This window comes from Prionailurus viverrinus, chromosome D4 (assembly GCF_022837055.1).
Source record: "Prionailurus viverrinus isolate Anna chromosome D4, UM_Priviv_1.0, whole genome shotgun sequence".
NCBI lineage: Eukaryota > Metazoa > Chordata > Mammalia > Carnivora > Felidae > Prionailurus > Prionailurus viverrinus.
Genome location: NC_062573.1, coordinates 90,821,235 through 90,842,985, shown reverse-complemented (window position 1 = coordinate 90,842,985; position 21,751 = coordinate 90,821,235). Strand labels below are relative to the sequence as shown.

Genomic DNA, 21,751 nt, shown 5'->3' with positions numbered 1-21,751 from the left:
ATGTCTTAGTTTCTTCACTCATTCTGTCTTTCGTTTCTATGACAAACACTGACCAGCTGCCTGCTGCCGTGTCCCAGCTGCTGTGCAAGGCCCCAAGACCATAGTGAGGAGAAAAGAGGGCCGCTGCCCTCTAGGGTTCTTGCACTCTACACAGTAAAATCTGAAATTCTATTGGGTTTACTCAAGTGATACTTGTGTCCTGTAGATTTTTCTTTTGATGAATTAAAAAGAAAATACACCAGGATAGATTTAGGTTGTACTGTCCTGACTGTCTCAGGGTGCCTGGCAAGATAAAGTGCGTAGGACAGCCATTAGGCCCGGGCGCTTCGAGACCCCATCCTGACGGCCTCCCTCACCCTCCTCTTCTTCCCAGCTCTGCAGTCCTTCATTCGAGCTTATGCAACCTACCCCCGGGAGCTGAAGCACATCTTCCACGTCCGATTGCTGCACCTTGGTCATGTGGCTAAGAGCTTTGGGCTGAGAGATGCCCCCCAAAATCTTGGTGTCTCGGCTGTAAAGAGAAGAAAAGGAAACCTGAACAGGTAAGATGAGTTGAACTTGCCCTGGGACAGATGGCTGGAAGTGAGGTGGGTTTGGAGAGCTCTGTGCACACAACAGCAGGGCGGTGGTGGGGCAGGCTGCTGCGTGATGGGTGCAAACTTCCCTCTTTGGGTTTTGTGCTGAATCGTCACCAGTGTCCGCCCCTCTCGAAGTGTGATAAGTGCTTGGAACGAGAGGAAAAATACTTAATCTGAATGTTTTTAAGGCACCTGCAGAAATGCAGTGGTGTCTCCTGTCGGGTCCAGATGGTGGTGGGGTTTATTGGGGCAGCAAGACAAACCTGTTGGTTGGGTTGCCTCCACTGCCCACCAGCAGAGTAACGTGGGGCCTTTCTGGAGTCGGAGCTTCAGATGTGCTGTGGTTCACCCTGGACAGCCCCCCAGGACTTGTACGAAAACTTCTGGTGTGTTCTGTGAAATCAGTTTGGTCCTGTCCTGGGGAGGTGGGAGGGGCTGCGTGGGGACTCACTGCACTGGTCGCTCTCCTTGGTGCTGACACGTGCGTCTGGTGCCAAGCGCCCACAGAGGGCAGAGGCCGGTGCGAGCGTGAGACTCTCACCCTCCCTCAAAGGCACGTGGTAAACCGTCCAGGGGTCCTAGTGAGAGTGAAGAGCGCTGCCCTGCAGGTCGGAGGCTGGGCTCGGGGTCCACCTCCACAGTTCCAGGAGGTCCTGAGATGATTCCCCTCAGCAAAAGACATTTGTAAAAGGACCCAGCCCCTTTGCAGGAGCCATGGACCGCTTGCATGGGAACTCAGGGACGGACTGCCATCACCACTTGTGCAGCATGTGAGTGGGAAGGAAACACTGAACAAGCAGAGAATCCTTGAATGCTCTGGACAATTCTTTTGCATGGCACATCCTTTATTTGCTTATGAATTACAAATGTCAAAGTACACTTGCCCTGACTGTGAGAATCTGGGGGCGTGCCACACTTCCCTGCGAGTTCCCGCCACATGCCCGCTTGCTCGTGCACCATCACTTGTCAGGGCCCAGGTTCTCTGGATGCAGTGGCAAAAGGCAGAGTGGACCGCCTGGTGTAGGGAAACGATCGCTGGTCTTAGATGCAGGGGACTTGGACTTCAGTTCCAGCTCCGCTCTGATGTGAGCTTCTGAGCTTTGGGCCGTATCTTTGCTTTACTTCTCAGAGCCTCAGTTTCCTCAGCTACAGCAAGGAGAAGGAAATCAGTGTTTTGTAGCTATTTCACAAGGTTGTTTTGAGACTCAGCATTAGGACGGGCCGCACAGATGAATCACCTTAGGACAGAAATCTGGAAACCAGATGGGTTAAGATTCTGGAACATCCAACCTGATCTGTTCAGGGTGTGGCTCTTAGTAATTGATAAAGTTTGCCTAATTCTAGTCCCATTTTTGGAATTTTTAAGATGCTTGATTTTTTTTTTTCTTGTATTAACACCTCTCCTGTAGGACCGTACGTCAGTAATTCTGTCAGGCAGGTAGTTCACATGCCGCTGTTGATGCGTGCCCAGACAAGGCTAAGACACATCCAGCTCTCGTGTCTTCCACGCGGTTTTGAGGTTCAGGGTACTGCCCGCTGCCCCTGCTACCTGTCCTGGGCAGGGCTGGGGCTAGAGACTTCTCTGCCCGTCCTCCCGGGAGGTAGAAGATGCCTCAGATGTACGACGGCTGTGCGCCAGAGTCAGGTTGCTGCCCTGGGGTCGGAAGTAGCTGGTATTTCCGCGTGCCCACTTTGGTTTCGGATGTGTGAGGCTTGCAGTCAGGTCTGAGGGGGACCTCCTAGTGATCTGGAAGCCGGGCCATCCTGCCACCGTCTCTAAAACGTTGGCACTTCGAGAAGATCGGAACACTCCTGCCAGTTGATCGCTGGTGAGAAACACAGATCTTGCCGATTCCTATCCCCGCAAATCAATGCAGTCCCGATATTTCATTGTTAGCGGCTCATCTACCTTTATGAGTGGGAACTTCATTAGCAAGTGTTAATCCAGAGAGCAGCTCTTCAGGCTGGGACGTCCGCAGCTCTTACCCAGATCCTGGAAAGCAGAGCAGCAAGGCAGGGAGGCAGTCGGGAGGGGGACTCGGAGCCAGCCAGCATTGTCCTTACCTTGAGAAGCCACTAGGGAGAGAGCGAGCCGCCGCCTCCTGCTTCGGCTGACCCTGCTAGCAGATGGGCACCAGGACTACCATACCCCTGTGAGCAGGGGATTTAACAGGGCTTTATTTAGGGAAGAATGGGCTGATTAGCCGATAAAGAGCATGTAAGATGGTATGGGGCAGCCTTTGATGTCTGGCTGGCGCGGCAGGGAGCCGGGTGGTGAGTGACAGCAGTGTGTCACAGGATTACTCCGCCCGTGACAATACCGCTCTCTGTTCTGGCCATGTCACCACTCAGTTACAGCTACTTTTTCGGTTGTTATGCCCTTCTTTTGAAGGCATTTCTCGCTGCACTCTTACATCCTCCCACCCCACCCCTGCCTTGCGAACGCAGACGGCGCTCAAGGATACAGTAGGCACCTTTTTTTGCGGGGGGGGGGGGAATCTTGTCACTCCTGGAAGAAGAATGACTTGGCAGCTAATGTGCACACGGACCGTATAATTGTGGTCAGGGTGAGCGGCAGAGAAGACGGGACAGATTTTCCGCACCTCAGTCAGGGCTCAAGCAAATGCCAGTTGCTGCTTTTTGAGGACTGGGAAGAAAAGTCCGTTAAACACCACAAAGTGCAGAGAGTTATGCTGTGGCCACAGTGATTGTTCTGAGCTCAGGCGTCTCCTCTGAAATCCATCTGTCAAGAAAGGGAGTGGTTCCTTCTGCTTTCCTGGGGTGGACCAATTTGGAGCACTGAATTCTCCCAATTATTCTGCATTCTGTGTCATGGGGTTAACTGCCTAGAGTAGCTCTACGTTGTGTGCAGACCTCTGTGGACCAAATCCATGCCACTGTGAGCAGAATCCTGTCTCACCTCGTCATGCACCAAACAAGGGGTTCGTCTGGGTGTTAAAACATGAAGCAAGGGCGGGTTAGCTAAGGAGATGGTTTCCACGCAGTGACAAAGGGAAGTTTTATCTCATCCGTATGCCTTTATTCCTTTACTTGACCACTGTTGAGACAAAAAAAGGATAACATTCCCCAAATGAGATCTTTATCACCAGGTCTGTATCCGCTTTTCAGTCCTTAGTTCTGAAAGGAACACAAAATGCTTCTCCCCTGCACACAGATGCAGTCATAGTTACAAAACTCCTCTGACACCGACACACAGACCTGCCAAGACAGCCCCCCACCCCCCACCCCCCACCCCAAACACCGACACAGACGTGCACACAGGGAGTCGGTGCTGTTGGTAAAATATTGAATGGCCCCTTAGCAACATCCATCACAAACGCAGCATTTTCCTTCTGTGAAACGTGGTTCTGATTTTGAAGCTCAGTAGATTCCGCGGTTCCTGAGAAGCAAAGATAACATACCTTCCAAAATTTCGATCTTCCCAGGAGACGGGGGGACCCGGTACCGTCTGCTTCGGGAGGGCAGAGTGGTGTTGTCGGCCAGGGCCGTCTGTCTGTCTAGGCGGTGACACACACGAGTAGTGAGCAGGCCCGCCGTGCGGGGCTGCGAGTTCCTCACCTCCCTTACACGCTGTGGAGAGTGGTTCAAGAATACAATGCATTACGGTGTCAGTGCTACTGTGACAGTATGGGAGAGCGAGTCTGCTGTTTTTAACCAACTATCTCGTGAATTCTGTGCCATGATCATGAAAGCACTGCTCTGCCCCAGCGATGTAATTTGTAGCTCCCCGAGACTTGTCTACCCCTGGCTTATGCCACCTGTGTCTTTCTGATGTTTTCCTTCGTGCCTAGAAACATCTTGGATGTCGCCTTTATCAGTAATCCAATAACTATGCTCCTCTGTTCTCGGCTCCCTCCTTTTAGAATTAGTAGAGCAACAACAGTCCAAGTTGTTGGCTGTTCTTAAAAGAAATGCAGTTTTATTTATGCACATTTCCTTTTTCTCTTTCACTTAAATGTTTGCTTACTTTTGAGAGCGTGCCAGTGTGGGAGGGGCGGGGGGGGGGGGTGGGGACAGAGGATCTGAAGCAGGCTCCGCACAGACAGCAGAGAGCCCGATGTGGGGCTCGAGCTCACGAACCACAAGATCATGACCTGAGCCGAAGTCAGTTGCTCAACTGACTGAGCCCCCCAGATGCACCATACACATGTGCTCAAGCCAGCCCGGTCAAAGTGTGACCACGAAGTTCCTGCTCTTACCAAACAGGTAAACCATCTAAAATGAAGGATCTCTTAACCCTTAACTACTGGGTCTGGGTGTGCTGGGCCTGTGCTCGGCGGGCCGTGGTCAGTGACAGGAGGGTACACGGGGCTGGCTCCCCTGGGTCCTGGCCTCAGGTCAGAACCCCCGGCACCCGGGCACCGCAGAGCATCTGTCCCCCCGGAGTTCTAGATCCAGTGTTTTCTCTACACCAAGTAGACGTCCTCGTGTGGAGGTGCCTGCCAGAGTTTTCTCATCTGAATTGTCACGGATTTTAGCACTAACGTTCAAACTGGAGGTTTTGCACAGCCCCACTCGGGGCATTTTTCCTTTTTGAAGCCTTTGCCCTGTCACTTGTTCCGATTGCCACCGTCGCCTGTCCAGTGGCCGTTCGGTAACTGCGAAGGGCTCCCGTCCTCACTGGTGCTCTAGGGCCTCTGGTTCTTAGGTGCCGCCCAAGGGAGGGCCACACAGGGGTTGAGCCGGGATTGAGCCTCTTCTGTCTGCCCTGGGACAAGTGACTCGGCGACTCTCTGCCTAGTCCCCTGGCTTCCCAAACGCGCACGGGAGCCTCACAGTGCTGTGTGAGGACCACGCCAGGCGGTGAGCGTCCAGCATCGACACGGGGTCAGACGTGAACACACAGGAGCACGTGGCGGTGACAGTGCTGGTGGCTCTTTCTGCCGGCCTTCACCGCACCTGTGAGTATCCTGGGCCGGGGAGTGGGAAGTGCGGTCAAGCGGTCAGCTCTTCGGCACCCTTGAGCTTGTCGCATCAGGAACAACCTTGAAAACGTGGAACCGGTCCGCTCCAAGACGGGCATCAAGAAGCTGCAGCTGCACCTCCTGTAAAGCAATATTCTCATCATTAGGAGCAGCTTGCCTGCCAATTTTTATGTGGCATTTACAACCTCCCTCGTATCACTTAATTAGCTGAAGGCACACCTGGAATCTTGCCCACTGTGAAAATTCTCTCAATCTCATTGAGCCAGTTATTCTGTAAAAGATTGGCCAAACATGAGATCAGAGGCGAGACAAAGCCACGCTAGAGAACGTGGGGATCTCTGTGTGAACCCCCTGCATGCGGGTCAGATCCGGAGCAGCGCTACTGCCTCTGACCCCTCTGGTCACCTCCTGGTCTCTTCCCTTGGCTTCTCACACCCGGCCCCAGGCCACAGAGCCTCCGCACCCTCACCTGTCGCCCTTGCCGCCAGCCTTTCGCTGCACCTCCTTGCTCTGATGACTAAGGCAAGTGACAACGGCGAGCCCCCTCTTCAGCGGCCCTGCGTGGCCCCCGTTTTCCCCATTGTCTCAGGGCCTTTGCCGAGTGCCCGGGGGGGGCCTGGGCCTCTCCCTGCTTTCCGTCTTTGGACTCAGTGCCTCCTGCGAGGAGGTCTTCTCTGGGCCGCCTGCCCGGGTTGGCACCTCAGCCTTCCCTCACCCCACACCGCCGTCTGTGTGTGCGGGTGGCGCGTGTCCATCTCTCGAGTGCAGCTTGCGGTGGAGACCCTGTCTGGTTTTTCTCCTCTCATCCCCAGCAGCTCCCGTGGTGCCCGGCACCACGTGGATAGATAAACAGAACCTGCCGGCGGCCTGTAATTCTGAGAGGAAGGGCACAGTGGGAAGGAAAGAAAGATAAGAAAAAGAGGGAAATGCCTCTTGCCTGTTCAGTGGACCCAGCAAACAGCAAATCCTGCAAGGGGGTAGGAGGACCCCTGCTTTTCAGAGCACGCTGCACTCAGCCAGGCTGTCCCGGGAGAACAAGACGGGGCCACCTTCCTCTGAACCAGTGTCCCTGACTTCATGGGTGGAGGCGGCTTGGGGATCAGCCCACATAGCATGGGCGTGAGCAGGTTCAGGGCTGGGGCCTCTGCCCTGCCTCCACAGGACCAGAGCAGACGCCCCACTGGAAGGTCAGATCACCCGGCTTCAGCCTGGAGACCAGGGGAAACAGCTAAGGACCGCCAGAGGTAGCCTCAAGGGCAGAAGGTGTCCTGTGGAGCAAGGGAGCAGAGTCCGCTGCCAGGCTCCCCTGGGGAGCTATATATAGTACAGGTGCCCAGGCCCCATCCCGGGAGACCGTGCTTCAGTAAAGTCTCAAGTCCTGAAGAGGGGGGATGGAGGTGGTCATAAGTTGACTAACAGTTCTCAAAAATGTAGACCCAGGTCCTCGGAGCGGGCGACGGGGTGTCCTCCTTAATGCAGGAGGACAGCCAGATGCTGGCCGAGTGTATGTCTGATTCAAGTTAGGATTAATTAATAATATTTTAACGTAGAACCCGGATGAGCTGCATGGATTGTAGACAGGAGCATCTTCTACTGGCCTCTCTGGCAAGGCACACACAGGATGGGTCTCTTTGAAGTCCACACTGCGTTATCTCTGTGGGACATCTGTACGGAGGAGAATATACTCTTGTCCAGACGGGGCCAGGGGACAGGAAAAGTTCTGTGGAACGTGGCCACGTCCCTTCTGGTGGGAAACACAGCACGGCACAGAGTCCTTGCTCAGGGACTGCGTGTCAGCGAGCCGTCTGTAGGTTAGTGAGCTCATCACGGGCACGGGCAGCTCCAGGAAGCGGCACGCTGTGGGCACAGGCTCCCGTGGAGGGCCTGCCTCTTCCACTCGGGTCGCGCGGTACAGATCCAGTTATAATTCCCTTCCCTCCTCTCCGCTCAGGTACCGTGGGCCCTGCCTTTCCGGGCTTCGGCTTAATTACTGCTGTGCACACGCAGCTTTTACATTTGGCCTTTTGCTGCTACCACTATTTCTTTCCCTCTGACACCATGCAATTACCAGCCCTGTGCCTCTCCGTGGAACAAACACACCCTCATCCCCACCCGGCTAATGAGGCGATTAGAGGGATTTCACGGTGACCCTGCTCTTCCTCCACACCTGGGTCACCTGCAGACAGCGGGAACCACAGGGTGTGTTTTCAGTCAAGCGGCCAGGCCGATAACAAAGAACAGGAACCCAGCCGGCCTCTCCTGGGAGGGTGCTCGGCCGGTCACGTTCACTGTGGGAGCCTTCCAGGCACCGGAGGTGGAAGACGCAGCTGGCCCAGCATGAGTCGGCGGACGGCAGTCGAGGCTGCGGGCAACAGGAGAATGCCCGGCTCTTCGTTACATTGGCCGTGCTCGGAGCTCTCCTGGTTCGCGCCATCGGAGAGCTAGGAAAGAACGTGACGGTCCCAGCTCTCCCCTTGCTACACGTCACCCTGAACCCCTCCTCACCCCTCCTGGGGTGACCCATGCCTCTGATCTATCCCCGTGGTCCACGGGCCCCTTTTTGAGTAGGAAGGTGTGCGTCCTGCTGTAGCCCATCACGAAATGACTCTACGTCTTTTCCAGATGTCCCTTTCATTCTGGCCCTGGTGTTAGAGCCACGGTCTGAAGTGGAGAGTAACATCTTAACTAGTTAGTAATTGAGAGGAGGGATGCAGTTTGAGCAGTGGCGTGGGACCCTTAAGGGCTTCCGTGTGCCCTCGGCTCTGCTGAGGCCCTGTGTGTGTCTCGCTGAGCCCCAGGCCGGTCCCGCGAACCCAGGGGAAAGGGGGCGTGCCTGCTCCCCTGGCCCCAAGTCTGAGAGAGCCTGGAGCCCACATCCCAGCACTTTGTTGCTGCCTCACATACCCCTTGTAGAAGGTTCCAGTTTCCAGAGTTGGTGTTGGGCAAAGTAAGTATTTGAGCCCCACCGCGGGTGTTTTCCTGTGTGAGCAGTTGTTCCTGTAACCGAAGAAACGGACTTAAAGCAGGAGTCCATTTGGTTACATATGTGCAAGAACTTGATGTGAAACCGTCAGGGTAGCAACCCCAGAGTGGTGGTGGAAGCTTTATGTTTGCAGGGCAGTTGCCTCGAAAGACCTCTGATAAGAGATGATCGCACGGAGGATCTGGATCCCGCTTTTTCCCTGGTGTCCTTTCAGGTCCAGAGGGTGCAGTGCCTGGGCCTGAAGTCAGGTGTCCCCAGCTTGATCCCAGCCCTGGCAACAACGAACCTGCGTCGTGCAGCCCTCAGGACCCTGGAGTGTGCAGAAGGGTTCCGGACATGTAGCCCGGTGCTGAGCCTGGGGTGGCTGCTCGGTAAATGCTGCTTTCTCTCGCCCCCCGGGACTCCCCCTCTCTGAGTCTGTAAGAGGGGTGAGCGCTTATGGGAAATCTTCCCAAGGGCTCCCGCCACACTCTGCCCTTGACCTGCCTGTTGCATGGCTCCTGGGTCCTGAAGGCCTCTGCTCCAGGCCTCCCAGCCGTGGGTGCTCGCCACCTGCACAGGGGGGGACTCGGCTCCCTGTTAAAGCTGCTGAAGTTGAGCCCCCATGGACCACTTTCATTTTCCACTCTGTGGTCTCTGTGAGATTCTAATGCTGAATGTGCATGATATGCAAACAAAAATACAAGGTGTTGTTATCGTTGATCAAAGCCGTCCCTGGTCCACATGACACGTGTCGGGTATCTGATGATGGCTCCTTATCTCCTGCCTCTCCTCTTTTCCATACTGTTAATAACAATAACAGTCAACGCTGGATGGGGGCTTTCACAACAGGCACTGTGAGAAGCACCTCGATTCATTAGTTCCCTGAATCCTTTTGAGAGTGAGCAGACTGGCCCGGGGAGAGATAGGGCCTTGGCCAGACTCAGCCCCACAGCCCGTGCAGGACGGCCCCGGGGTCCTCGCCGTCAGAGGGGCTGGCTCTGCCCTGCGGCGCCAGCATCCCCAGCTGCTCGTCCGTCACAGTCCGTCCTCTGGGCGGCTCTTCTCCCAGCCGGGGTTCTTTTCCAAATCCGGGTCATGAAACTACCCAAACGTGCAGGAGAGACGGACCAGCACAGAAGAGGAGAGCGATCACATCTATTGGCCTATTAACGGTGGGAGCAGGGACCGCGGCTACCACTCACATGGGGCTCAGCACCGGCCTGGCTCCCTCAGTGCGACCGAGCACCCTGGCCTCCTGGCTCCAGGCCTCCCGCATTGTTGGCATCTGGGCCGTCCTGGGGCTCAGGTTGAAACTGGCCAACCGAGTCCCTGTTTGCACGTGTGAGAGTTCAAACCACCCAGCTGCTCTGCCTCAGGAGCAGGACGGTGCACGTGCCCCGGTGTTGTTCACCCTTTAGCCAAGGCCTGTCCCTTTGGCCTGCCAGGGTGTTGTTGCAGGTGTTCTGTCGTCCAGGGTGTCCGCTGTCCCTGCAGGCTGCTTTTCATCTGCCGATGTGACAAATATGCCTCATAATATCATCCAAGACATCGATCATGTCAAACAGGATGGGCCCACAGGGCTGAGCTCTGGGGTTTGGTGCTGAAATGCTGTCCCCAGCTTATCAGTCTCAGGCAGCACATTTAGGATGTAGTCAGACCGGTTACAGACACACCTGACTGTTTCCATGCCCACTTGGTATTTCTCCATCGTCATATTTTCACCGAGAATTAAAACGTGTCAAGCACTCGGTCATGCCCGTTAGGCCTGTAGGTGGAGGCACTTTCTGACATGGGGGGGGAACCTAAGCTTGGAGAGAGCTGTTGACTCCACGGGGACATCGGCTAGGCATGGCCACCCTGCCTGGTGATGTCCAGGCCCAAGTCCTGCCAGAGCTGTTCTAACGGTTTCTGCCACTTGGGCAAATAATCTTGAGGTTCCCGTCCAATTCTGGGATTCTGATTTCTCTCTTCCCTTTTAGGCCTCTGCTACCTCTGAACATTATCTCTGTCCTCTCTTTCATTGTGCGTGCTCTGCCGGGCAGCAAAATCGATCATGACGTCGATGTATTGATTGCCTGTGACCTGCGTGGCCTGGCAGCATGCCTGCCCTCGGCCCGGGGCTCAGAGCTCTTTTCTGCTTTTCACTGGGTCTTGTTCTTGGATGTAAGGCGGAAACCTGCTTTTTATCAATCTCTGGGTCCACAGAGTCACTCTCGGGTACTTTTCTGCAGTGACCATCCGCCACAGCATGGCTCACCTGGGGTAGGGCGTCTTCTGGGGCCCCGGTAGTCTTACCGAAGCTAACGTTGGTCTGGTCCTAGGAAATCACAAAGAAAGCGCCCTTGAGACGGTCCTCCCGCCAGCTTACATCTCTGCCGAAACAGAACCCACGGGTTAAAGGATGCTTGATACAGCTGCTTTTTCCTTCAGTGACCGTGAAAGGCTTGATAGTGTGTGGGCTGAATTACCACCCGCACTAGCAGGTTCCTTACCTGAGCCGCTCGGTTGCACCGGAGGGACTGCCTGTCAGATTCTCCTTGGAGTTGTGTGCGACTCTGTCATCCAAGAGCCACCAAAACCCCACTCAGACACTGCTGCCTTTCCTTCACCCGTGAGGGCGAGGCGGGAACGGGGAAGCTTTTGAGTCTGCCTCAGGCCTTCTGAAAGCATCGCTGTCTCCTACTGGCATCGCTTAGGACCCAGGCTTTCCTTCCAGTTGGGGGGCTTGCTTCCCTCGGTCCTTGGTGGGGGGGGGGGGGGGGGCAGGGGGGGTGCTCTCACTGTGTCCCTAGGTCATTTGCTTACATGCAGAAAGAATCCTTCAGATCAGAGAATAAGTACCTTTTACTACTCCTCGGTCTGTCTGTTTCTGTCTTAAGAGAAAACTCTCACACAAAATCAAACAAACTAAAAGCGAAAAGCAAAGAGGTTTTGATAAGTAAAAGTTAAAAGACTTGGATATTTTGGCACAGGGCAAAATTCGACCATTTGGTTTTTTTTCCCTATAACAAATACACTGTTCTTTATGGTCATAAAAATAATACACGTTCATTGTAAAAATTCAGGAAATAGAGAAAAGCTTAAAAATCACCTATCAGCCCACAATCCAAGTTAACCTTGAGTCACAGTTTTTATACCCTGCAGACTTCCACGCTGAGTATACTTATATGGGTTTCTTGGTGTTCGTGATGGAATTGAACAAATCGTGTGATTGTTTTTTAAACTGCCGTTTCTCACCTAAGTGAATTCAACCTTCACTTTTTCAGTTGCACTCCGTCAGGGCCACCAAGAATCTTTGAGATTTTGAGATAACGTGAACATTGTCTTGGCGTAAAAACATCTTGTGCAGGAGGCTTGCTTCTGGTTTTGGTGGAAACCTAACAGCACGGCGGTTAAGTGCACGAGTCACGGGGTCAGATTTCCGGGACTGGAGTCCCTGCTCTTCCGTCACTGGTTTGTGACCCTGGGCGCCACCTCCCTCCCCTGTGTCTCTCTTCCTTCACCAGTAACGTGGGGGGTGCTAACTGTAGCCGTTCCGTGGGGTTGTGGGTGAAGTAGACGAGTTACACACCTGTCCGGTGCCGAGAACGGCGCCACGGGAGTGTCGGCAGGAGAATCATCATGGAGGTCGGTGGCCAGTTTGAAAGACTGACTTGTTGTATCTTTAAGTCCCTTCACCGCCCCCGTCAGTGGTACTTGCTCACGTGTTGTTTTGATGTATTTGGTAGAGCTCTTCAGTGTTGGCCACTGTCATTTTCATCATCTCTTCGAGTGTCGCCTACAGGAAGTGTTCTCAGCATCAGAAAGAGTCACAGGGGTGCGTTTCAAGTCCTGGGGAGCAGATTTATGGTCCAGTGACTATTGTGGATAACTGTTGGGAAGGAATAGTTAAACCAGAATAAAATCTAGATGGAATTACGGAAGGCAGTAGCAGACTAAAGAAAAATATGCTTGAACATTTTTTTAATGTTTATTTATTTATTTGGGGGGGCGGGGGGGAACGGGCATGAGCAGGGGAGAGGTGGGCAGAGGGGAAGAGAGAGAATCCAAGCGGTCTCCACGCCGTCAGCGCAGAGCCCGATTCAGGGCTCCATGCCGTGACCCGTGAGATCATGACCTGACCTGAAATCAGGAGTCGGACACTTAGCCGACTGAGCCGCCCAGGCGCCCCTGCCTGTACGTTTTTAAACGCTAGCATGAGGAAGGCTTCTAAGCGTGATCCTAAAGCCGTAAAACTTAGTAAAAGAAAATCCCGATTGACCTGACAGTACATAAATTAAAGAAGGTAAAGTGAAAAACTCTGTCCTGTAAGAGGATGCCATGAGCACAATCCTGAGCTGGGGCGGCTTCCTACCTGGGGTAGCCTTCTGTGAATCTGTCCGTAAAGGTGCGAGAAGGTCCTGAGGCCCCTCTTCTGCAGTGGTCACCCTAGTGGGCATATCGATTTACTAATTAGGCTGTGATTTCACCTTATTGGCAGCGAAAGTGGCATCTGCCCATCCTGCAGGGTAATCCAGCCTGGTAACCGAGGGGGGTTATTCAGCCTTCACTACAAGGGAGTTCCCTGTGGTTAGATAAACTGATCTGTTGCTTGGTAACTGCGGGATTACTCTGGTGGACTGGGAAGTCCATTTGAGAGGGGTTTGAGTATTTGGAGGGCAAGGAGGGCAAGAAAGTTGGCAAGTCCCTGGGACAAGTGCAGCTTGGCAGGAGAAGGAGTCGAGAGGCCACATGCGCCCAGCGCCGGCCTGGGTTTAGAACGTTCCACCTTCCCATCTGTACTTTGCCTTCTCGGCACTGGGCCTCAGAACAAAGGAACAGCAGACAGCCAGCTGGGTCCTGTTGCTCCCACAGCGGTAAGGAAAACCCTGCGGGGTCGACCCTGAGGTTCGGGTCCTGGGGAGGTGGTCTGGGTCTGAAAGACGAAACCCCGCTTGCCCTCTGGACCACCAGGAGCCTCGGAGCTTGGGTTTGGGTCCCAGGTCGAAAGTACGTTGCCTAGAAGGAGATGCTAAGATAGGACGTTTTGAGCTCAGAAGCTGAAGGCGGGCAGGACCATCTCCCAGATGCACTTCCAACATGTCCCCCACCACGGTGTGGACCCGAAGGTCCTTAATAACCCTGCCCACTCAGTGCCGTGCTGCACCCGCCGGGCGGGAGGGACCTCGCGCTGCCCGGGACCCAGCTGTATGTGTCTGGGGAGGGACGGGGACGGAAGGCCGCCCGTGTGGTGCCCCCGTCGGTGTGGTCTCCCGCACCGTCCCTCCGGCTCCGTCTGCAGGACCGCCAGCCTGCGCCTGAGCCTGCAAGGGTGCCGCTCCGGCTGTCTGTGCCTGCTCTGTCGGCAGTTAGGGTATCAATCGCCCCGATCAGGTTCTGGTTATTTATTTTGCTTTAGCGGTGGCAGGAGCAGTCACAGAGCCGATGCTGGGGAGGGTATTTTGACTGAAATTTTGCATATTTTGAAACTCGGGTTGTTAGATTTAAAATTATACACATTGTGAGTACCTGGCTTCAAACGGGGAAGAGGAAGCATTTCTTCCTGTCAGAACCTTCTCACTCCGTCTGTCATGTAACCCGACTAAAAATAAACTACAAGCACAAGGACTGGCAGCCTTCAGTTTGGAACAAGTTTAGTGCCCTCAGCTGCAGGCCTGGCTCCCGCCGCCTCCCAGCCTCGAGCCAGCCCCTTCCCCTCCCCCCCCACCCCCCAGGTGCGGCCCCCCTCGGCCGGGCACAGCAGGGTGCACGGTCCACCACCCCGGGGAGTTAGGACCAGTGCCCTGCAGGAGAAGGGGGTGCAGCCCCAAATGCCCCGGCCTGGGCATCAAGGGCCCCCGGGGGTCAGGCCTGGCTCCCGTGTGGCCTTGGAGAGCCTCTCGGCACCTCCGGACCTCGGTTTCCTCATGTTTAACTGATTGACCGAAATCCACATGCCAGCCACCCGCTAGCCGCCTGTGCGTCTCTAATCCTTCCAGCACCTGTGAGCTTTGTTCTAAGTATCGTCCCCTTTGTTCAGGTGAGGAGACCGAGCGGAGAGCCTGAGCTGTGTCATTCGGCCTCCTCCGTCGTCAGCTCTCCTCTTTGTCCCCACTTGCCCCTTCCTCCTCTGTCATCCAGGTGCTGCCCCCACCGTCCCCCTGCAACATTCTCATGTGAGCACAGAACTCCCCCGTGTCTGGCCGTGGTTCTCTGCCACCCTGGCTCCTGCCAGATCTTCCTAAGTGTTTGTCCCTGGACCCTGCTCCAGCAGGCTGCTGTCCCTCCCAGCAGCCTGCTGGGAGGAGCGTAGGCCTCAGTCCATCCGACCTGTGTTTGCATCTCCGCTGCTGCACCTACGAGCTCGATGGTCTTGGGCAAAGTACTTAACCCTCCTCCAGAATAGTTTCCTTGTCTGTGAAACGAGGCTGCTGTCATACCTCCCTTGTCCGGTGGACGGCATGACTGTGGAACCCCGAAAGTACTTCCTTGTTTGCTCCCAGTCTCGCAGGGCACTGTCACTGACGCATCCGGGCACCCTTATGACCAAGTCTTACCATTAACGTATTCTCAGACCTTTTTTCCCAACAAAGGGTGACCGTGTTTTTCCCTCTGCGTCCTGGTAGAAAACCATGCTAGGCCTGTCGCACCGTTGCTTGAGCCCCGCCCTGTGGAGGAATTCGGTGTAATCGCCTTAGCCTGGTCCAGCGCTGTCACCGGACTCCACCACCTTTCCTGCCAGCTCAGGAGCGCAGTAGTGATCCCGTTGCTAATTCTTGAGTTTTCAAGGAGTTCCGTTCTATTTTGAGCACAACTTTAGTCCACTTGAGCTCCGACGATCACCAAGAAAACGCTGTAACTATACGTTGCAGAGGGCGACGTGTGCCTTTGCAAGAACCCTAAGACCCCGCTGTCGGGAGTTGAGGGAATGGCCGGCATAGCAGTGTGGGTTCAGTGGAATGGCTCTCTTGCTCTTATTTGGGTTAAAATCCTGTCCTGGGAAACGTTTACTCTTAGACATTCATAATCATTCTTCCTGTGTACAGTTGAACTTCTACCAATTTCTCCCTCTGATCTTCTGATCAAATGGTGAGGCTGCTGTCTCTTGAAAACAGTTACTGGTATTCAACGCCTGAAATTGATTTTCAGCCTTTTGCACTTTCCTCGTGGGTTGGGGCAGGGAGCCCTCCCTCTCGCTCCGCACCCATGCCTGTGGTCGGTGGAGAGCGGTGGGTCTGGCAGATGCCGTCCCGTCGGCCCGTGCAGACCCTGGGTTTGGGGTTTTCAAGGTCAAAAATATCTACAGGAGGCTCTTCAGTCAGCGAAGAGGTGTCTGCGACCGACACCCCACCCCCGGGCGCTGTGTGGGCCCCGTCAGGAGGACGGGGCTTTGACCTACACGGGGCTTACTTGCCCAGAGTTTCCCCGCTTTCACCCGCTTTCACCCGCTGTATGTCGTTGAGTTTCAAGGCGGGTTTTCCCCCCCATCCTTTGGCAAACTGCTGTATCATACACTTCGTTTGCCATCAGAGTGTGAGTGCGTATCGTTCTTTTTTTCCGTGAAAACAACACAGAACAAAGCCTCACTTTTAAAAATGCCATGATATTTTGCCACCGTTATGAAAATCTGTCAGCGCCGTATCTAATCTTCTGGTGCATAGAATATCAAAACAAGCACTATTGAAGGGATTGTACTTCTGTTAATACAAAAATGTCAGTTCCACAGTCTCGGAACCAGCTGCCACCAGCCTCTTTCCAAATGGGAAAGAAAAAAATAATAAAGTTTCCTTTCCCCCCTCTGCTGTGTTACTTTCTTCAGGCCTGACCTTCATAAGAAGACCCGGGGTAAACACCGCCTTGCCGAAATCTTGCGTTCAGAATACTCAAGTGGGATTGAGGCCAGCGTCGCCAAGGTCAAAAAGCAAAACAAACACGCGGCGCCCGGCAGCCAGCCATGACGAGCCATCCGCACCGGGCGCCCAGCCTCGGCCGTGGGAAAACAGAAGCAGCGCTCTCCGTGCAACGGAAAAACCCAGAGAGACTGACTGGGGGCCGAGACTTCCCAAAAAAGTTTTTTGGTTTTTTGTTTTCAGCTCTGCCTCCCCAGGCCTGGGGCTTGGGGTGGATCCTGGAGGCCCGGAGACCTGGGCTGACGGCCCTGTTCTTGTCAGGAGCATTGTGGGAAAGCCTGGTGCCCGCCCCCCCCCCCCCCCCCCCCCCCGCCTTGCCCCGAAGACAAGCCCCTGACCCAGAGAAGCCAGGCCCTTATCCCGTGGGGGGCGGGGGTCAGCATAGTGTAGACCAGCCAATCAGTGCACCAGAGCCGCACCCTCCCCCCCAACCCCCAGCCTCCAGCAAGAGCCTGGTGGTGTGAGTGGCCGGGGAGGGCCCCGTCCTGCCTCCTGGTGACAGTGTTCTGAAGGTGTCTCAACGTTTTACTTTAGTTGCCCCGTCAACACATTGCTTAACACGAATTTTATAAAATAGCGTTTTTAAAACTGGGATGCAATTTGCTAAAGAAGAGGGTAAAGATCAACACGCTTTCTCGATGTACAAGTGCTTTGTTCAGAGGGCTGACTGGTTTTGGCGTGGGTCGGAAGCCTCCCGGTCCGTCCGCAGGCAGCTCCAGGCCCCACGTCGCATTCACGTGCCTGGCCGCCTCTTTTATGTCCACGGAAAACTTCCTGTCTCACGGCTGATGGATTTACTGGTGCCTTTTTTATTTATTTATGCTTTTTACTGTTGCCTTTCTATTCGTTGCCTTTGAAGTCAAAAGGCACCAGTCTCCCGAGCATTTTCTCCCATCGAGTCCCATCTTGCCTTCAAGTCTGGGGTCCGGGGGTCCTTGTAGTGTGGCCCAGGTCACAGCTGCCCCTCCCCCACTGTGTTGCCCGGAGGTTTGAAAGCGGCCCCCCCCCCCCCCCCGGGGGCGGACCGGTTGCCAGATTTGGACGCGGGGATTCCAGAGGCATCCGAAGGAGAAGGGCCAGAGCTCAGCACCTCTGTGCCGGGAGGTGCTTTGTTCTCTCCGCCTTCTCGGGATTCCTCGTCTTCTGACTCCTGTGATGGATGATGAGGCCCCCACTTCAGTAACCAACCCTCCTGATCCACAGGAACCAAGTGGCCAGGAGTGGATGAGAGTGCTGCGAGATGGGCGGTCTGCAGGGTCCACAGAGGGGCCGGCGTCCTTGCCTCCGACCCTCTCTGGCAGTGGAGGGTAGCTCGCACCGACACCAGAGGCCCCAGGGAGAGGGCGAGTGTGAGCCCAGTGAGCACTAATCCTCTGCGGGAGGGAAAATATGACCTTCTCACGAGGGCTGTCACATACGAATTCTTAGGGACGGTTGGTGAAGTTTCTAACAACAACAACAGTAATAATAAAGCCCTGTAGCACTTGTCAAGCGGACTTGGGGAAATTTGCCACCTTTCTTTTATTTCCGTGTGTAGTGGGTCACATGATTTGGATGAGAAAAGGAGGGATCAAACTTTACAGACAAAACCCAGCTGTGTGAGAAACAGGATTAAAGGCAGTGATTGGGGAGGATCAAAGAGAAGCCCTGCTTCCCCCACCCCCCCATGCACCCATTCCTCCAGAGGTCGACTGGGCCCTGCATTCCTGGGGGGGCGGCATTCGGGAACCTTCCCGGCAGAGGGTGTAAGGGACTAGAATTTGGAGATGGAACTTCAGCCTAATTTGCAAACACTTAGGTGAGGGTTTCTTGCCATAGATGCTTTGTGGGCCCCTTTCTAAGTAGAATCAATATATTACCCCCAGTTAATAAAGAAACATGGATTTAACAGATTTAGGGTTAATATTATCTAAATTTAAATAACCTTAAAATAAATCTCTTTCTCCTATTATGGCTCTTGACAGATTATACGTTTCAGGCATCAATTAGGCAAAGCTTTAGCCTAATTCCACTGTACATATTCTAATTTTGTGCGTATTTTTAGTCGTCCCTCTTTTTCCGATTTCCCAAACTTTCCCATTTCTCTGTGTCGCAGCCTGATCCCCGTATTGAAAGTCACGGAGAATTTGGACATCTCCTGGAGTGTTGCAGCCGAAAGCCTTTTCCCCCGTGGGCTTGTCGGATGCTCGTTCTGCACCCCAAACCCCTTCATGTTTGCAGCTCTTAGCGGGTTGCCATTCTTCAGAGGGGCTTCCATTCTCACCCACCGAAGGGCAAAGAGCCCTTGGCGAGTGATTAAGTCAGTGCTGATGCAAGGCACACAGCCTCTTCCACTCTTGGAGAAGCAAAGAGCCAACCAGAGCTCAGCAAAGGACATTTTGACAAAGCCCCGTGGGTTCCTTTGATCTTTTTCTTCTTCTTCTTTAGCGAAGGGAGGTGAGATTTAGGGAAGAGGGGAGTAAATGAGAGCCCCTTAATGCAGGTCCATCCCAAGCCGCTAGTGACCTTGCTAGTTAGCAGTGCGGCCCTCTACATGAAGTCAGGGAAAGCCATTAGAATCCAAGCATCGATTCCACGAGACAGAAATTTAAAGCTTTTCCACTGGACAAGTGGCCCTGCCTGAAAAGGGCACCTAACGGGTCTTGTTAAATTGCCCGAGTGGCCATCTCACCTTCTCTCTTAATCTGCTCCGCCATGAGGACAATTCAGAACGAGACCTGCCGGGGGGCGAGGGGGGTGCAGTGGGGCACCCGCAGAACCAGCTAGACTCTTCAAAACTGTCCCGAATCCTCATAGCAAGGCTCACAGGGCAATCTCAATTTCCTTTAAACTTTGCCGCCCCTACCCAAGGAGCCCGGGTTTCCGAGGGGCTGGGGCCGGTCGCCGCTGGAGCAGAGAAGACGCCTCCTGGGAGCCTCTCCTATTGTTCTGCCCGCCGGGGGTCTCCCCGCCGCTCCTTCTTTGTGTTTCCAAAAAGAGTTCACCCAGCCCCGGGGGTTGGGAACCGAGAAGCCAATTTAGCCTTCGAAGCGGATGAAAGCAGAAACCCACCTCACCGCAAAGGTTGTAGTTATTATGACAGATTGGAAGTGCAGGACAATCTAAGATATTGTAATTATAAACTTGTAGGGAAGCCTTGTTCTTCATTAATGTAAGATATGAAGTCGCCTCTGAGGTACAAGGACAGTTACACAGCTGAGAATGTGTCTGTGGTTTACACTGCCGCTGTGTAAATGTAAGAGGGTGGTTGCTCTGCTCTGCCTCCTTCACTTTCACAAAATGAAAAGCACACCAGTGCAAGTTGTCCTTTGATAGATTTTTAATATGATTTTAAAGAGTTTTGTTTGGTCTCATTCTTATTCAATGAGATTAATTTAAAGCACTTATCCCCTGGGCTTAAGTCAATCCATGTAGGATTTGGGCTGGGTTTGTTGCATGGGGGGTTTTGTTTGCAGGAGGCTATGAGAGACTCCTTTCCCACTTCATTAACCCTGAGTTGGGGACAGTCTCCCCTCGCCCCCCACCACAGCCAGAGCTGGGGATTTACCAACCCCCATTCACATGCAAAAGAACTCAAAAGCCGAGAGGCTCCTTGACTTAATTAGCTGCTGTGCATTTTGCAAAAACTAGAATAATACCCTCACCGTCCCGGGAAAGAAAGGCAGTGGTGTGAGGGCGTTGGGGCGGGTGGGGGGTGGGAGGTGGGAGGTGGGGAGGGGGCAGGAAACAGTAGCAGGGTCCCCAGGGGTGGGGGAAGCAGTTTAAACATGCCCCCCACCCCTCCCCCAGGAGGCCGCCCTCTCCCAGAGCGATCCTGTCACAACTGGAGGGGGCTCAGCTTTGCTGGGCCCCAAAACTTCCCAGCCCTGGGCCTGTCCTCTGTCCCGAGTCCGAGCTGCAGGTGGTGGGCGGCAGGGGAGCACCTGCGCCCACCTCCCCAGGGAGGGAACGGCCTCAGGAGGTGACCTTGGCCCTCCGAACGTGAACTGGAGGCCTCGAGTCTGGCTGGAGCCTTAAACCCCCTCCCCTGAGATCCCGGAGCCGCTGGCTGGGGGCACGGGGCAGACGCGGGGATTTGGCTCCCCTCTCTGGGGCTCATCTTGGTGCTCCCTCCCGGGGTAGAGGGGGAAAGATACAGGATTACCGCTGTGGCGTCAGGCTCCCAGCGAAGGCTCGTCGGGTCCTGCCGGCGCGGGGGCCGGAGCCGCCGGGGCTCCCGCAAGCGTCCGGAGCCCGAGCGCGACCGGGGCGCGGGGCGGAGGGGGCCGATGGGGTGGTTGGGGAGGCGGGGGGGGGGGGTGGGGGGGAATAGCCTCGGAGCCCATCTGTCGGCCCCGCGCCCAGCGGGCCGGTCACCAGCTGCCGGCGCCCTTGTTGCGGCCAGATGAGCCGGCTCAGCGAGGGCACCGCAGCCCGGCCCGCAGCCGACCGAGCGAGCCCAGGCTCCGACCCCCGCTCCGGCCCCCGGGACCGGCTGGGAGCAAGCTAGGAACCAGATGGAGAGGAAGGGAGTGGGGAGGGGGGCGCGGGGAGCCGCGGGCTCGCCTCACTGTAGACACGGGAAGACTGAGGCTCCGGGTGCGGATGGGGGTGGGGGGGAGGCCCCTGCCCGCGGACCCCCGAACGAGTGCGGCCCCGGGCCCCTGCCCCCGACCACGGCGCCAAGGAAGAGAGGAGGACAAAAATATTTCCTTGGTGAGGGTGGAAGGAGGCCGGGTCCCGGGAGGGGAAAGTGGTTCTCAAGGAGGGGCAGGAAAGAAGGGCCGAGCGCGGACAGGCGCGTGGTCGTTTGTAAGAAGTTTATTTCGACATTTAAAAAAGAGAGAGAGAGAACCCGAGGGCCTGCCTGCCCCCGGACGGAGGCTGGAGGTGGGGGCTGGGGGTCGGGGCGGTGGGCAAGCCCCCTTGACCCCTTCCTGCCTCGCCTGGGAGGGAAGAGGGCACAGGCCACAGACTCACTGATTCACGGACACGGTCACGGGCTCATGGGTCATGAATAAATAACTTCATATACACTTTGCACACCGTATGTACAGGTCTGCCGCGGGCCCCGGGCGCTGGGAGGGGGGCTCCACACTCCCCTCCGCCTGGAGGGGTGCGGGGAGAGGGCTGGGTGCACAGCTGGAGCACGGAGGGGGGAGCGGGAGAGAGTGCAGCGTCGGGGTCGCCCCCACCCGCTCCCAAGGAAGGGCGGGGGCGGGGGAGGGGGGGAGCGCCTTGGGGAGCCGGCCGGGGGTGGGGGCCTGTATGTACACCCGGCGAGTGGAGGCGTGGAAGCGGCTCCCTGGTGGCGTGGCCGGGACATAGCACGCCGAGGAGGGTCAGGGAGGCTCAGTCCGGGTCCGGGCCGCCGCAGACTTGGCATCTGGCCCT

At 55.3% G+C, this 21,751-nt stretch overlaps 1 protein-coding gene across 2 annotated transcripts in view; it reads left to right on the top strand.

Annotated features, from left to right (window-relative positions):
• The window catches only part of DDX31 (DEAD-box helicase 31), a 73,086-nt gene extending 54,757 nt beyond the window's left edge, over positions 1-18,329 (top strand). The window contains exons 18-19 of one of the 2 annotated variants that reach the window (XR_007146496.1): positions 374-542; positions 16,288-16,424. Coding sequence is in view for 1 of the 2 variants with exons in the window: in XM_047831185.1 (XP_047687141.1) it covers positions 374-542; positions 16,288-16,426 (308 nt within the window). In the remaining variant the exon portion in view is untranslated. Of the gene's footprint in view, positions 1-373; positions 543-16,287 lie in introns of both variants that reach the window. The other variant, XM_047831185.1, reaches the window with a different exon arrangement.
• Positions 18,330-21,751: the final 3,422 nt, after the last annotated feature.